At 25.0% G+C, this 17,411-nt stretch overlaps 1 protein-coding gene across 5 annotated transcripts in view; it reads left to right on the top strand.

Annotated features, from left to right (window-relative positions):
• The window catches only part of LOC142333637 (RNA-binding protein 24-B-like), a 218,292-nt gene that overhangs the window by 170,589 nt on the left and 30,292 nt on the right, over positions 1 to 17,411 (top strand). Inside the window, exons 5-6 of one of the 5 annotated variants that reach the window (XM_075380999.1) lie at positions 4,898 to 4,921; positions 9,884 to 15,848. In XM_075380999.1, the coding sequence (XP_075237114.1) occupies positions 4,898 to 4,921; positions 9,884 to 10,056 (197 nt within the window). In that variant the 3' untranslated portion in view covers positions 10,057 to 15,848. Of the gene's footprint in view, positions 1 to 4,897; positions 4,952 to 9,883; positions 15,849 to 17,411 lie in introns of those variants that run through there. The other 4 variants (XM_075380988.1, XM_075381010.1, XM_075381028.1 and 1 more) reach the window with 4 other exon arrangements.

Raw genomic sequence — 17,411 nt, 5'->3', positions numbered from 1 at the left:
AACTGAATTTCTTTAAAAATATTATTGCACTAAGTATAATTCCAGTGTGGTTTAATTTATTATATATGCAGTTTTAAATAAAAGCACAAGTTTTTTTTAACAGATGAGTTCATAAAAATAGTGATAATGAATAAGCAATCTTCCATAATGGCACATATTTTAATCCTTTAACAATTAGTCATTCATAGAAGTTTATGTTAGCTGAATTTTGTCACTTGTAGTTTTATACATATTTGTTTATCTTATATAAGAAATGTATAAAATATATTTATTCCAGCGTCTACATGCTAACGGCTGACTACCTCCATCTTCTCATTATACTTTTTATTTTGAGAAATTAATATTATTTATTAATAGTGAGTGAAAAATACTAAATCTCATCTGAATTTGAACCCAGAGCCTTTTGGATGAAGGACAAAGATACTTCTACTATGCGTGTATGTGTGTATATATATATAATTTTATTGAACACATTTTGTATGTTGTAATTAATAATTAATTAAAAGCTAGTAAGTGTCATGATCAGTTTTCCAATAAATACATTAAGTTTTATCAGTTTTCACATGTACTGGTGGTAATGCATTACAAGATATATTATTGTATAACTGATAATCCACTGATTTGAAAAGCCTACTACATAAATATAAAAGTTTATATTAAGCTTAATATTTTCATGGTTTTTATATTAATTGTACATTTAAAAATATGCCTGCTTTCAATTATAACATGTGATTAGATAAAAAAGATAGGTTTTGGGGGAAAAAGGCACCGTGTTGTCTTAGAATTTGGATCCCAACTGAAAATTTTGAACTTGTTAGGGATAGCATCCTGAAGTACTACACAAAATTAAGTGAAGTAAGGATAAAATTTCATTAGCAAAGTCATGTTAAAATATGTTTCATTACATTTGTTAGTTTCTACTAAAAATCTTCTCCTTTTTTGTTAAATGTACAAATATTTTTTTAATTATCATTATAATTCAAAATCTTTTTTGGGTAATTGTTTGATAAATTTATTTATAATGATTCTCTTTTAATACCGACATTAAGAAAATTGTTCAAATCATATATAATAATTCAAAATTAAATATAACTGGAATAAATATTATAAGTTTCTTTCCATGTACATATGAGAGGAAATTTTCTTTAATTACTCTTTATCACTTCTTATTTGGAATCACAAAAGTATGACTGATTTGAGATTTGTCACGGTTTATTGTAGAAAAGCTAGAAAATCTGTAGTAATCATGTATTATTACAGTTAAATACAAGTAATAATTTAGAAGTTAGTTTAGTTTAGAAATGATAGTAGAAGTTTTACGCAATCAAAACAAAAACATAGCTCAAAAGCTACTATATTGTTAAGAAATTAGAACAATAAACAATAATATATATATATACTCAAAACTGAAGTGGTTGTAATCTTATAGGGTACATAAAGTTTACAAATATGTGCAATATTGGAAGTAAATAAAATTTTTATTAACACATATCATTACCAGCCAAGTGCAAACTCATGACCATACTGAACTAAGGACAGCGATGTAATTTATGTGTATACTCATATCTCTATTGACTGATTATTGAAAATTTAATGAATGAATATATGAACAAAGGGTTAATAATTCACTTCTTTCAAATCATATAAATAAATGAAGTTCTTGGGACTAAGGTGGGTGAATAATTGTGTACCACCTTTAATCAGTTGTTATTAAAGGCTAATGACAACAATCAGTATTGTTTAAAAAATAAATCATTAGCAAAAATGAAATTAATATTAGGAGTACAGTAAATATTTTATACTTAGTTTTATTGAATATCTAAAAGCAATGATGAAACATGAGTAATAGAGAAAATTATACCAAATTACATTACAGTACAAATTACATTATATTATACCAAATTAATAAGCTCTTAAGGATTAATAAAATATAATAAAAAAAAAAAAATTAATTAATTTTTAAGATTAGAAGTAGGATTGTAGAAAAGTCATATCATATTATAATTTTTTTGATTTTGGCTTGGTGACCTTTCATCGCAAAGTGATAGTAGCATCTCAGCCTTTCATCCAAAAGGTGCTTCCACACCATATTTCTATGCATTCATGGTATAGGTTAATCATAAAAAAAACTTTCTATAGAGTTTAATGTGAAAATAAATAATTTATTTTTTTTTACTCTTAATAAAATATTCCACATCACCAAATTTAAATGAATTCATAATTCAAAATTGGCCACCCAGTTGGTGAAATTGTTAACATTTTGGCTTTTAGAAGAGCTGGTTTCAAATTTGAATCCAGGTAAGAGTCTGACATTTTTTTTTAAATTTCATTTAATGCATTGAAATTAAGTCCTCACAAAAGCATAGACATGTTAAGGTGAAAATAATAATAATTAAGAAAAATAAATAAATTAATTAATCAGTGAATGTGATGCGAGTTTATTTTCCTTATACATTTTATATTTTAAAGGTACCTTTATTACAGTAATGGAGAGTGAAACAATACAAAATCAATAAAAACATTTATGTAATTTCCCTGTTTGATATTTGACAGGTGTTCCTCAAATCTACCTTTTTTTAATTTTACTTAACAACATTTGCTCACTATCATTATTTTTTTTTCAAATAACTTTATAAATTATTTTTAATTTTAACTCAACAAATTTAAGGACTAAGTTATATTGAAACAAGAATTTATTAAATTTATAAAGTTATTAAATTTAAATACCTTATGAGAAGTATTAATTAAATGTAACTCTAATTAATCATAGTTTTAATGGGCATTAACCTCCTGCATAAATCATTTATTCCCAGCTTTTTGAATGAATTTTTTACAATAAGTTGTTATAGATGTCATACTTGCTGTTGCTGAAACCATGAAAACTTCCCTGAAATTTATGTAAATTTAATTTTTCATTAAGTATTATTCTTCTGTTGCTAATTTTTATTAAGCTTTTATTAGAATAGAATTCTAGGCTAGAAGCCAACTTTTCATTTATGGAGGTTTTGGCAGTAATCCCATGTCTTTAACTTATAATGATAACACTTTAACAATATTCATTGTTCGTAGAAGAAAATAATCTGTACTGAACTATTGGTATAATTTGTACATGTAATATAACTTTCAAAATAAGTGGAATATTTGAAGCTTTTTTCTAATGATTTTTCACATGTTAAATTAAAAACAGGAAACTGTCTATTGTTATTGAAATAATTTAGAACATATCTACTTATATAGCCTTCATGTATTGTATATATGTTGTTATAATATTCACATTTAAAGACCCACAATAATATTATGTTTAATGTTTAAAATATTTGTATCTATTAATGGATTTCTTTGCATGGATTAACAGTTAATAATATTCATGGATTTTACAATAAAAGATCTAAAAATATCTATTATTTGTATAATCATAATTATAATTTGATTAGCTGTATATGGATTTTTTAGAGGAAAATTGGTAATCAGTTATTTTCAATAAAAGCAGAAATATTATTTTCATATGGTGTATATATTTTTTCTTATACATTTTATTAGATCTTCAGCATTATGTACCACATAAAATAACACACAATAATACCATTCTGTATTCATTAATTAATTTTGCAAAAGTAAAATTCATTTTAAAAAAGTTAAAAAATTACTAAATTTTGTAATGCAGTACATCTTAAATTTTTGTACTGCCTAGTTCTTTAGTTCAAGGTGCACTCATTGAATATTACATTAACAACTTACACTGAAATCAGGCTAGTCATTGAGTAGGTTATGTAGGTAAAGAGCATGCTCAGTGTTGTTTTGCCTTTTCATGATTCACAGATTGGTTACTGTGTGACACATCCATTTTCTTGAAAATGAACACATAGCACTTAGATGGTAGCTGAGGGTTGACCTGAAGTTACAGATAATTAAACAAATGTAATAAGCATATGTTCTTGGTTTAAAAAAATCAGTAAGAAATTAATATGAGATCCTAATTCACAGATTTTACTCTATTGTAACTTCTAAGCTTTCTCTTTTTAATGTATTATATTTACTTTGAATCAGCAATTTTAACACGTACTCTAATTTGATCATATTTCCTGAAACTACTTATACTTCTTTTATAGATATTCAAAAGATAAATTGCTTTTGGGCAAAAAAAATTTCATATATATTACTTGCCTCAATCTGTAGAAAGCTGACATTATTAGCTATTAAAGTACCACTTCCAACTACAGTACTCTTTACTAAGTTTACTTGAATTGAATATATTTATTTCTAAATAACCTGTGTTATTCTCAAGTAACTTAAATTAGCAGATCGTCAATCCATAAAACTCCAGCATAACTAAAGGAAAATTTAAAAAAAAGTGGGCACAAAATTAAAATATCGCCAAAAAAATATATTCTAAATACAGTTCTTTCTTACACTTACTAAACAAAACTAATTTTTGGTTACACAATACTTTAGTTTCCTTATACGCATGGGCATAATAATCAAAATTTATTCAAGTTAGAACTGATATGTCAACAAACCAATTTGCTAAAAAAATGGAATCATGAGTAAGAAAATGAAGGTAACAAAAAAGTATTAAAGATAACATTAATAATTTTTTGAGAACATTATAATTTTCAAACCTGATGTGCCAAACTTGTGATGTGCCAAATGTTTATGCAAAATGCACTTTTTGCAAATTTTTTATTTATGTATAAATGTAAATATAAATGTACTTTTAAAGCATTATAAATAAATAGTTACAAGTTGCTGACTGAAAGTTACATCTTATTAACAATAATTATCATATATTGTATAAATAGATATTCTAACTACATGTATAGTTTTCTTTTTTTTTTGTTATGTACTACTTTAATAATTTTGCATTAATTAACAACCATTTTGTCTGAATGAATTTCAGGTCTGACAAAGATAAACATTGATGGTGAGTGTCATCAAAGGAACTTTGTAAATAGTAAATACAACATTACTAATTTCATAATAGTTATAGAATTAAGATTTTTTAAAGTAAGATATAAAATACTGATTTTTAGAAATAAATAAATTAATAAAATCTAAGCTACCCTAATTTTATTACTAAATTATGGCAATTAGTGTAAGCTTCTTCATTTCATGTTTTGGTTTGAACTTTGCAATTAATTACCACTTTAACTTTATAATTGTTTTGGTTTGAATTTATTAAAACAAAATTTTCTTTCAATCAGTGAAATTCTTATTTTTAATAATTGTAAGGTTAGTGGTTGAACTCTTTCTCATTAAAAATACATGACAGTGACAAATTTAGATTATGATTTTGGTGATCTGTCTTTTAACAAGCAGGATGTCAGCTAGGCTTTTTGTGCAATATTTTGTTAAGAAAGAATCTCTGAATAGTCTCATGTACAGAGTCATCATCATACTCCCTATGAGCCCAATAATGAAGTGGCTGTTCTGTTGGCTACAAGAAGGCACTGCAGATGGAGAGCTGGTGATGGCAGCTGACAAATAATTTTTTTATTCTGGTTGATATATAAGTAATAATAATTTATGTGTAGATCACATAAATAATGGGTAATGCCAAAAATGGGTAAAAATAAAAGTGCTCCAGTATTTGTTTGAATCGATCATAAAATACTTAATTAATGATAAAATAATAAGTAGAGACTGTTGAAATCCAACATGTTTAAACTATAAACACATGAAATAATTTTTAACTAAATACTTTTTTTTGTCTCACAGATTGTTTATTTACAATAGGTTCCAATTAAGGAACTACAAATAAATTGCATTAGAAAAAGGACGTGAAGAAGGGTTTCCAGCGAGCACCCTCAATAAAGCTTACATACATAAGTAAACATATTATATATTTATATAATATGTTTATTTATGGTAACTGACAAGAGCCATGTTAATATGGTGGCTGTATATTGGGCTGTGAGGATTGGAATGGTAGAAATGCCTCTACTCTAGTGTAGAAAAAATATATTTATATATAAACTACATATATAAAATTTATATAAATTAAATACTTGAAAATACTAAATAAGTAAGATAACTACAAAGTTAATCATAATTCCAAAGGGGTTAATAAAAATTATTTTTTCATTTATTGTCTTAGTTACATGAAAACAGTTCTGTGTGGTTTGATCGAGGTGGACATTGTTAATTTTTAAAAATAAGACATATTTTTTTAACAAAGATTGCATATTCATAAATATAACGCATGGATAAATTAATATTTTTAATTTACTAATTTTTGTATCTTGAAGATTTGCTCTTACTCTTTTTTGATGTAGCCCTAAAAGATGATAGTATACTTCATTTGAAAATATTCAAAAGCATAATAAATATATAGTAGTAACAAACATTTTATTAATATGTTTTGAAACAAAGCAGTATGATTTGATTTCTTGCAAATGACATCAATTTCATCATCCATTCTTGTCAAGAAATGAATTTTCAACTGTTATTAGGTACCATAATTATCATGGTTCTTATTGAGAACTACTGTCCTAGATTGACTTGACAAGAATTCACACCAAGATAAATGTTTATTTTTACTATATGCTAATTAATAATTGATAAAAATTAATATACCAGAAAGGAGCATGGTTGTAAAAAATCTTTTAATGCCAGTGATAAAATCTTTAGAAAACATTAATTGTTAATGTATTTTTTTTTTTTAATTTAGTTATTCAGAAATAAATTGTATTAGATCTCTTGTCCAAGTTGTGTTTATAAACAAACATATTGTTTACTATACATATAAGTGCAGTACTGTTGTTTGTGTACCAATTTTGCAATATATATTTAGTAAACTTGATATCACAATTCATGGCAACACTATTCATTGATATCACTATTCATTATGAATAGACATGGCAACAATATCTCCCTGCCTATGCATTCATTTTAGTTATAAACTATCATCTTAAGCAGAATTATTGTATAATTGTTTTTTTTTTTATTCACACATCTTGACTGGACATCATTTTAAAAAAGAAAACTACTCAGGTTAAAAGATAATTACTCATGAACAAAAAATCTTCTGAATAGCTGTAAAGTCATATTAAAAAGTACTTCAGTCAATATGGCTTTTTAAATTACAGGTTTTATAATTTGCATAGGTTTATATATATTATAAAGTCTAACTACTTGTTGCTAGGGAGATACACGTTTAGATGTGCTCATGAGTGGCTTGGAGAATGAACTATTATCCATATTTAAAGTTAATATTGGCCAGTGCAAATTTCTCATTTCTTGCACTTATAATGTTAATTTTGATAAAAATTTAAATATGAACAAATCAACCAGAATGAGTTTATTTGTGCTATAAGAAAAGAATTTTTATTATATTATCAGAAAATACAGTATTAAGTTAGTTTATAAATAAATTATGTTTGCATACATTTAATTTTAAAAGTAGTACTTCGTAACTAATCAGATTAAATTTCATATATGTTGTAAAATGAGGCCAGATATCATTGATTTTTTTCTCCTAATAACATTTGCTTAAGAAAAAATTTTTTTTTTTAATAAAAAAAGTTTATTATAATGTTGTACGTTTGACGAATAGTTGATGACATTAATGTTTGTGTGTACATAGGTGAAAATAGGCACCTCCTTATATGGTCTAAATCTTTTTTTTTAGATCTCAGACTGATTAATTTAAAGTAATTGTTGAACATTTCAGAAAATTATTAGTATTCATTGTAGTAACTGACTGACACTCAGTTACATTTACCATCTCTTTTTTTGTAATAGTGTGATAATAAGTGAAAAAACTGCTAAGTCTGGCTGGAGATTTAAATCCAGAATCTAAAACTGACTAAAAGGCAGACAAACTACTACCCTACACCTGAGGTAGTCTTCACGAAATTGTACATCTGTATCATACAAACACATAAACTTTGCACTGTTAGGAAGAAAATGGAATTACACAATGCTAAGTGATGATGTTTCAGAATATACTAAAAAATACTATATACTAAATAATGTTTCAGTATATACTAAAAAATGAGCTCCAAGTTAAATTACCTATTACTAAAATATCTTTTTACTCACCATTGTTTTTGGTATGGTAAATAAAGCTCTAGCCTGCATGAATACATAAATATATATTAATTGCATGGATAAAATATATTACAATATTATCTAAGGTAATGTGTAGTAGTAATAGTGTAGTAGTACTTGAGCTTTTAATGATGAAAATTCATTATTTTCATAGTTACATAATAATCTTTTGTTTGTTTTTACTGGAGAATTATTTGTATTTGGTAATATGCTGAACTTAATGATCTACAATCTTTGATATGTTTGTGAGTTACCAAATGACAGGAAGCAGTATTCAGAAAGAGGGGAAGTATGAATCCATACAAGTAATTCAGTTAGTAGGATTAGGTAGAGCCCCTATTTATTACTTAACTTTGAGAGAGAAATTTTGTATTTAAAAAAATAAACTCACTGTTTTATCAATTATGTGAACATAAATAATTATGAATATTTTGATTAAAAAATGTTGTGTTTCTTGCAGTGATTAAAAATCCAGTCTATAATAACTTCATTTGGAAACAAGATATAAAAGATTTAGCTAAAATATCAGTTAATAATAATGAACGAATACTTTACCCTCCTGTATTGAAACCAATAATTTTTTTCTGCTTTATAAATATTTTTGGAAATATGAATGGTGTTTTTAAACATATGTATCTAAATCAGTTAAAAATACTCATAAACTGAAACTTACTCTAATATGATACCTTATTTTGTATGATATAAAAAAACTTCCATGTTGCTAATTTAAAAAATTTTTATAGTTGCCCACACTGCATGTTTTCTAAAACATTTTCTCAGTGAATTGAGTCACAGTGTAACATGTCATTTTCTATCTTAATACCAAGAATGCAGGAACAATATCTTAAAAACTGACCTGATGTAGATTGTGTGTAAATTTACATATAGTGTATGACATTTTTGAGGATGAGAATTAAACTTTGAAACTTCAGAAATTAGACCTAACTTTACTTTTACTAACTTTTTACTTTTTTACTACCTTTTATTGTATCAAGCTTTAAAACCCAGAATATGATATGTTGCCTTAGTAATACGTAAATGAAATGAAAACAAGTGTACTTTCATTCAGTTCACTCTTCACTTAACACTGATGAAACCATCATTTCTTGATTCAGTTTTTTTAATTATTTTAGATCAAGGTAAGAAATCAACAGTTCATGAGCTGTGGTATAAAAAAATATTCATCTTCATATCTTATGTAATGGCCATAAAATGCATGAGCAGATGTATTCTTGAGTTTTATATAGGGTATGTCAATCAACATATTTTGGATCAACACATTTTTTGCCCATAGTTTATAATAGCCTAACCTAGTTTTTCATTTGTTTTAAATTATATTAACTACTCTATACTGGACTCTGCAAAATGTTAATTCGTCTATTTGAACAGCATTCTAGAACCAGAATACTCCTCTCATTATTATGAATATTTGTACAAACTTTTTTTAATAAATACTCGTGAGATCACTCACTTACAAATCCTTCACTCATACTGTAAGTTTCACACAATACAATGTTAATTTTAGAACTATAAAATCTTTTGCATTGAGTAACAGAATCACTAACCAGACTTTACAACTAATGGGGTTGTTTATTGTTATGTAATTATTACTAATTAAGAACATTTAAGTAAATCAAAACAACTTGTTGACTAAATTTACTGTAGCTATTTACTGAACAAGTTGATACTACTATGATGCAGTTCACTTTTATTGACATGTCACCCACCTTTTATTAGCACCTAACCCTTACTAGTGACACATCTTGAACCTTGAACTGAATTTCTCACTTTTCTTAAATAATGCAGTATGTAGTAAAATTTAACTTCATCCAAGATTTTTTGTTTTCAGGAGCCAGTTATGTAACGCCATATGCATATGCTACTCTACCACAGAGTGCTGGATTACCAACTGCTGCCACTGCAGCTAGTGCATTTACCGGACTTTCACCGTATTCTGCTGCAGCCGCTGCTCAAGCAGCTTCATTGCAAGAAGCTCGTCTGCAGTGATGACTAGAAAATTTAGGGCTTTTATTACCTTTGGATAGATACCTATGGTATTTAAAAGCCATACCATAGTTAAATAATTAGAAAATAAAATGTTCACTAAAGGTTTAATTTAACATGTGATCATAATAAACTTAATACGAATAAACTTTAATCACTATGTAATTAATTAATTAATATTTCATTTACTGAAATGATCAAAGGGCTGTGGTGTTTGTATGAAAAGCTTTCAAATGGTTTATGTAAGAAACAAGAAAGAGTGTTTGTCAGAGGTAGGAAATGAAATTGATTGAATAAATTATAAGATCCAAGCCGTTTTGGTATCTGAAAGTATAGGGATATCTAAATAAGATGTATAATTAATTTATTTTTATTATTTAGATTCCTGATCAGCATTAGGAGTTAAAATTTAAAAAAAAATGAAAGAAAAACAGGTTGTATAATGTAAGTAGCGGTATTAGTAAAAATTTTTATAAAGCTGGTCTTGCTTTCAGGAAATCTCAATCTTAAAAGCATATATTTAGTGTAATATTAGTTAATTTATTACTACAATTTAATTTAATTTATTATTTTTACAATTATTATTATTATTATTATTACAATTTTTTAATTTCATTATGTATGTAAGAAATATGAACTTGTTTATGAAACATTTAGTTTAATATCATTAGTTTGTAGTTTTATCATCATTTACAACATCAAAGATAGTATAAGTGGTAAAATCATTTAGTCTGTTTGAAATGGGTTATTGCTTCCTTTTGTTCTTCATTCAAATATAATTAATATTTTTCATACTCTGTATATTTGTAGAAACAAACTATTGTTGATATGTTTTATATTTGGATAAAACTAGTCAAGACTTATTAAAAAAGAATTCAGTTTCATTGAAGTTATTTAAAAAAAATTGCAGAATAACAGGTTTTAAGTAAGTTTAGGATAATATGTTTATTTAACACGATATCATAGAAATTTAAAAACATAGCTTCTTACTATCAGTTGTAAAGTTATGTTTTAAAAAATAAATTTTAGAATATTTCCCTATTAGTGTAGTATAACAGTGTAATCGTTTAGATTTAGTCTTTAGGCCTAATGTATTTAAAAATACCTGTAAGAAAAATATTCAGATTATTTTTACATATTAAGACGTTAAACCATTGGTTTTAGAAAATGTTACTTTTACTAATTTATATTGGAGAAAACAGTTACAAAAAAAAGTGTTAAATTATTCTATAATCGTTGTATAGCAAAACTCACAGGGGGTTTAAACTTTGTGATTAAAACTAATGAATGTAATTTTGATCCATCTAATCAAATGCATTTAATTTATGAAATCTATTTTTTCTACTTCTGCTTACATCGTTTATATATTTACTTGATCAGCCAGAAAATCAGTGATATCCACTTAGTTTTTTCCTTTAACTATTATTCTACTATGAACCTCTTTTTTAAATCTAAGCTCTTTTATTTTGTCTTTCCATTATTTCCTCCATCAGCCTCTTCTCTTATTACTCATTCTAATGTAGTTCTTGGAACTCCTTTCTTCTTCCCAGGTTTTATATAGGTTTATCCGATCTATTACATAATGCATCATTCAATTCCCTGTCTCTTCATTTTTTGAAATTATAAATTTTGAAAAATTGTTTTCTTCACTTTCTCTAGTTGTTTGTGCTTCTACTCCAATTAAGAATTAGGAAAAAGTAGATTTAATATAATACTTATATTATTTTTCTGTTAACATTTTAACTACTTTCTTAACATTTTGTTAAAGCTTTTTATTATTTCTAAACATTTTTCGTGGTTTTCTTCTTTAGTTTTTCATCTTGCTCATTCTGTAAATATTAAAACCCCAAAAATTTAATCTCATAATTTTATTTTTATCCTTTATTGTTAAAATTGCTGTTTCATTTTACTAGTTTCCTTTTTAAGCCAGAACTTTCTCTATTATCTAGAAAAAAACTACTCCCCAGTCATTATTAGTATAATGAACAGTCAGATATTATTGAAAATATTGTGCTCACCATTCCTAATTTTATTTCTTTTCATCAGTAATTCAGTATTATTCTGTTTTCTTTAAATATTTAATATAATTGTGGTTATTTGGTAATTTAAATCAATACTTCATAAATAGTGGGATCACTTTTTCCTTTTTTCTTAATTTTTTATCTTTTAACTAATGTTAATCTCAGTGGGTTCTAGTACAGTAAGAATTTATCTGACAGAATAGAATCATATAATGAACAGAAACATATGGGTTATTCACTCACAAAATCAAGTGATTGCATTCATTGTTATAATTAGGATTCAATTAGTAAAAAAGCGAAAAAATATTTTTTATTTTAGTACCACTCACCATTTTTTTAATCGAACATATTTTCCCATTAATATGTTTTATTGCAATTAATATAATTGCTATTGTAAATTATAAAATCAATAATTATTTATTTAAAAAATTTAATTACCACATTTTTATTTTATTACTCTTTTTTTGCAAATATTTACAGAAATTCAGTTCTTACATACATTATTTTTTAAATTGTTAATATAAGCAGTCCAAAAACAAACTAATTTTAGATGTTTCTCATAAACATTTAATAAAATTTAAACATTTATTTACATTTTTCAGTTTATACAATAGAAAGTTGAGTATACTACAACGCACAAATATTTAAGTTCTTATGTTAAGATTATTTTCTTTGGCGGCTATTATAAATTTATTATCAAATTTTTTTTCAAGAAAAAATCCAGGTTTTCTCATGTATTAAAATAAATATTAAATAAGTCTCTCATATAATGCACATATGCGAGTTCAAAAGCATTTGGGTTTGTAGATTAATTACAATTTTTCTGATGTGAAAATAATTCTTTTCATCTCTGAATTTATATTTAAATTAATATTTTTAAATTTATGTTGCTGTAGATTATTACAATATAACTTTAATTATACAATTTTTGAAATTTTATTGTTTGGAAATAACTACATTGAAGTGCCTGCTACTAATAAATTTATTGTGCCTCATGAAAAAAATAAAAAATGATTGACGTTATTAACAGACTATATTTTTTTAATATAAATTATGAATATAAATTTTATTTTTAAATTCATATTTATTATTAGTCAGTGAAGATTTATCATTAAATGTGAAGATTGAAGAAAATTCTCTTAAATAATATGAACATTATGACTCATAATATATTTTTGAACTCACAATTATGCCTTAGATAAAATGTAAATAAACTAAAAATAGCTAAGAAATTCTCCTGGCAAAACATATTATCTATACACTGTACTGCAAACCTTTATTTTACATTTGGTAAAAATTTCATTTTCTACATGTTTAAAATATTCTACAGTTCCAAAAATAAGCTATATTCCAAAAACTAAATAAAAATTTATGAAAAAGTTATATGAAAGTAAATTTATTTTATTTTATAAGAAAAAAATAGAATATAAAATCATTTCATCTTATTTTATTGTGATTATAGTGACACAGTAACTCCTGATCACAGAAGCTGACTAGACTCTTCTTCTAATGTTAACACAAAAAAATTATTAAGCATTGATATTGATAATTTTTTTCTGAATCAGCTTTTGATTAACTTCAAAAGTTATATTATAGAATTTTCTTGTTAATAATGATGAGTACCTTATGAAATAAATTGTACTAAAGATATAGTAACAAAGACTAATGTAAATTAAATGATGTATTAGATGTTAGTGTAAAGTAAAAACTTTAAACAGAAGTAAACATTAAACTGGTACCTACTAACAGTAGTTTAACTACAGTATAGCTGTACATCAAAAGAAAAGATGGACTGATTAATTCAGTTTTAGTTTATACCTGATTTAAACAAACAAGACTTTGTAGAATATTTTAGAGTGGGTATTCATTGATATTTATTCAAATTCCCATCTTACAGTTCATTGCTATCTGTTTATATTTCATTATTAATTAATCAGGTATGACCATATCTCATCTGTATTTAGATGCAAATGTTAGTTTTTTGATAAAATTCAGAACTAATTTTTGGGGGAAAATGTGCAGCTTAGACTTAAAATATTATAGTATAATATTGCTGTTAGTGATTTTTTTAAGTTAAAATATTGAAATTTTGTACCTAAATTATTTGTATTTTCTTAACTAAAAATATATTTTAATTAAAATTTTAACATTTTATTTATTCAAAACACATTTACTGAATAATAAAGAGATATCAGATGGATTGCCTCTATTTCTTAAAATAAATATTTTTTTAAATTATTATTTGGAACAATAATATAGTTCAAATACTGTTTTACCATAAATAAATAGCTTTAGAAATATATTTGTAATTTTATTTATTAATTGCTAATTGAGTAATTCATAATTGTTGAATTTAAACTTAATTAAAATAAATATTATCTAGTCTATTATTATTATATTAGTAACAAATTTATAATTATCCATTATTTTAATTAAATTACTTTTAGTATATAAGAAGTAGTTTAGATTAATTATTTGAATTACAGTAGATTTATTTGCTTACTGATTATGAAGGATAATTCAGTTTAGCTTTTGTTTAAAGATAACCAAATGTGTACTTAACAAAATAATTACATAATATTAAAATAAACTACTATATTATATTATTTAACTAAAAAATTAAAAAAAAAAAGAACTATTTATTGATAATCTAGAGTAGTTGCACCAGGGTAATGGCCCTAAAACTGTAGTAAATAATTGCTCATACTGTGTCTGGTATTTAAAAAGTAGCTAACACTGTGAATCCAATTTACAGTGTATGCCTTTTGAGCAAATATATAAATTTTTACCTTGTTTACTATTACTGAAAATAGTTATGTTCTTTGTATATATTTAGAGCAATCATAAAACAAAAAAAATTTAAAAAAAAAAACAAAAAAATTAATTATTTAGTGGGTTAATGTTAATTATTTACATAATGTTATTATTATTTATTTGTTAAGGAAATGAGACTGGTACTTTTTTAAAATAAACTATAATGAAATTACATTTACTAATACCGTCCTCAAGTGGATTATTCGTTAGAGTCAATACGTACAATATTTTTTTTATCATTTACATTTGTGCCTTGATTCATATCTGACAGCTTATAAATGTATATGATTACAATCATTATTCAGAGTTATTAAAAAAAGAAGATGAATGCTAGTGTACTTATATTATATAAATAATAAAGTGTACTTGGTCTCAATAATAATAGTTTAATTATACTACAGTAATTATTTAAGTATATTTATGCCAATATTATAATATTTTTATTATTTATACGTTGTTGTAAAACAAATTATTATTATGATAGTTATAAGTTAATAATGTAGAAATTTAATAAAATATGATGTTATTATTAATTTTGCTTTTTTTTTAACATGTTTATAAATTATCAGAATATATATGATGAATTTAACTGCAGTAGTGGGTTAAATTCATGTCTATTCATCTAGCGATATGACTCATATGACTGATATCAATGCGAATTTGTAAGTTATCTAAGTTGGATGATTCTCCAGCTTTGTCACAAGTCCACATTCTGATGGTTTCAGTATTCTGGACATGCATAGAATAGTTTGCCTACAAATAAAAATGTAGTCCTGCATGTGCAGCCTGATTCTATTTTTTTGTCATTGAAAACTAGAAATAATTTTACTTATTTTTCTTTCTACTGCACTTGATTTCTATACGATAGGTCATTGTAGTTTTTTAACATATGAATATGCATGTAGCCAGGAAAGTCATTTGTTTATTATCAAATAAATAAACAGAAGATATTAATTAAAATTTTACTGCTTATTAACATACTTAAAAAAGGAGGAGATTCCCATTTTCAATTTCATTAATATGTATGTTCAAACCTTATTTTTCATTTTATTTTGATAATTTTTGTTTTTATTTTGTACAGGAAGCTCCTCTAATACTCCTGAAGTAAATTTCATTCGGATACTTTAAATTCTTTCAGTACTTAATTGGAAGATTTTTAAAATAAAAAATTCACATCTAAATAAATATTTAAAAATATTTTTTATTTGTTGAATATCATGACAAAACATGATAAAACTTTATTAAACATGTAGTGATCAGTTTTCAAATAAATGGTCCTTCTAGAGGCCTTTCAAAACGAATCATTAATTGTCACCTTTCTCAGTGGATTATTTAGAGGCTACCATAAAGGCCTTAGCTGTGAAGGGCTTTGACAAAAAAATTCCATTAGTTTGATAATATTTCTTATAATTTTAAAACATTTTTTATTTGTTGTCATCATTGCCTTAATATTGAACTATTACTGAGTAATTATAGTTAGCTTGATGACATTCTGAAGTTCAAAGTATATTTATGTGAAACTTTAAAAACAATTGCTAGGTGTAACACATTAATATATTTGAGAGAAAGGGCTCATCTTTAAGTAAAGTAATGTCAAAAGTATTTTTATTGTTCATGGTCATAACCAATATACAAACAATATTAACATCCATAAAGTAATAGTATAGATTAGATACATTGAAGACAGTTTGGTTTTATAAATAAACAAATCATTTGCATAAAAATATTACATTTTAAAAATAAAAATATAGTTACACTTTCTTTTTAATTATCAACATAAAAATATAAAAATAAATTAAGACCCTATCTTAAGAAAGTATATTAAAAACCAATACTAGCACTAGTAATAAATGAATGTACCTACCATAAAAAATTAGCAACATGGAACAATGTAGCTGAAAATTAGGTAAATGATAATATTGAGCTAAAGAAAAGATTTAATAAAATATACATCTGGTTATGATTTCAGTGAAGAAAAAATTAAAACTGAGCAAATAAAAAGAACTTTGTATTTAAAATAAACATACAAATACAAATATCATTAAGGAGAATAATAGAAGGAAACAGACATTAATGTGAAGTGCACTCTCAAAGAGTGCATATGTGTAGTGTATATGCACTGCTATTCTTCATGTCTCTCTACTGGTCTAGTAATCCATTCCCATCCTGCAGTGATTTTTTTGGTAATGGCTGCCCTGCCTATGGGTTACTCAGCAATTCCTTTCTTGTCCAGGTCTGCACTGTTAGCCTAACAGATGAAGTGTTGTTAGTAAATCTAATTAATTCCCTTCACAAAATAATGAATATATTATACAACATTTCATCGTACAACACAAGTTGAGTTTCGTCTCTTGAACGATATTATGCTGTTGTAGTATATACTGTATATTAATTGAAGTAGAGCCATTGCAGCATCCTTTTTCTGTGAAATAAATTAACAAAATTGCTGGTAGTTTTGTGATTCCTTAGCACGAATTTCTAAGACAGTTTAGTATCCATTGCAGTCAGTCTATGAATTCAAGG

The sequence above is a fragment of the Lycorma delicatula genome, chromosome 1 (genome assembly GCF_047948215.1).
Source record: "Lycorma delicatula isolate Av1 chromosome 1, ASM4794821v1, whole genome shotgun sequence".
In the NCBI taxonomy this organism is placed as follows: Eukaryota; Metazoa; Arthropoda; class Insecta; order Hemiptera; family Fulgoridae; genus Lycorma; species Lycorma delicatula.
The sequence above is the reverse complement of the archived record's forward strand: the minus strand, read 5'-3'. Positions and strand labels throughout refer to the sequence as shown.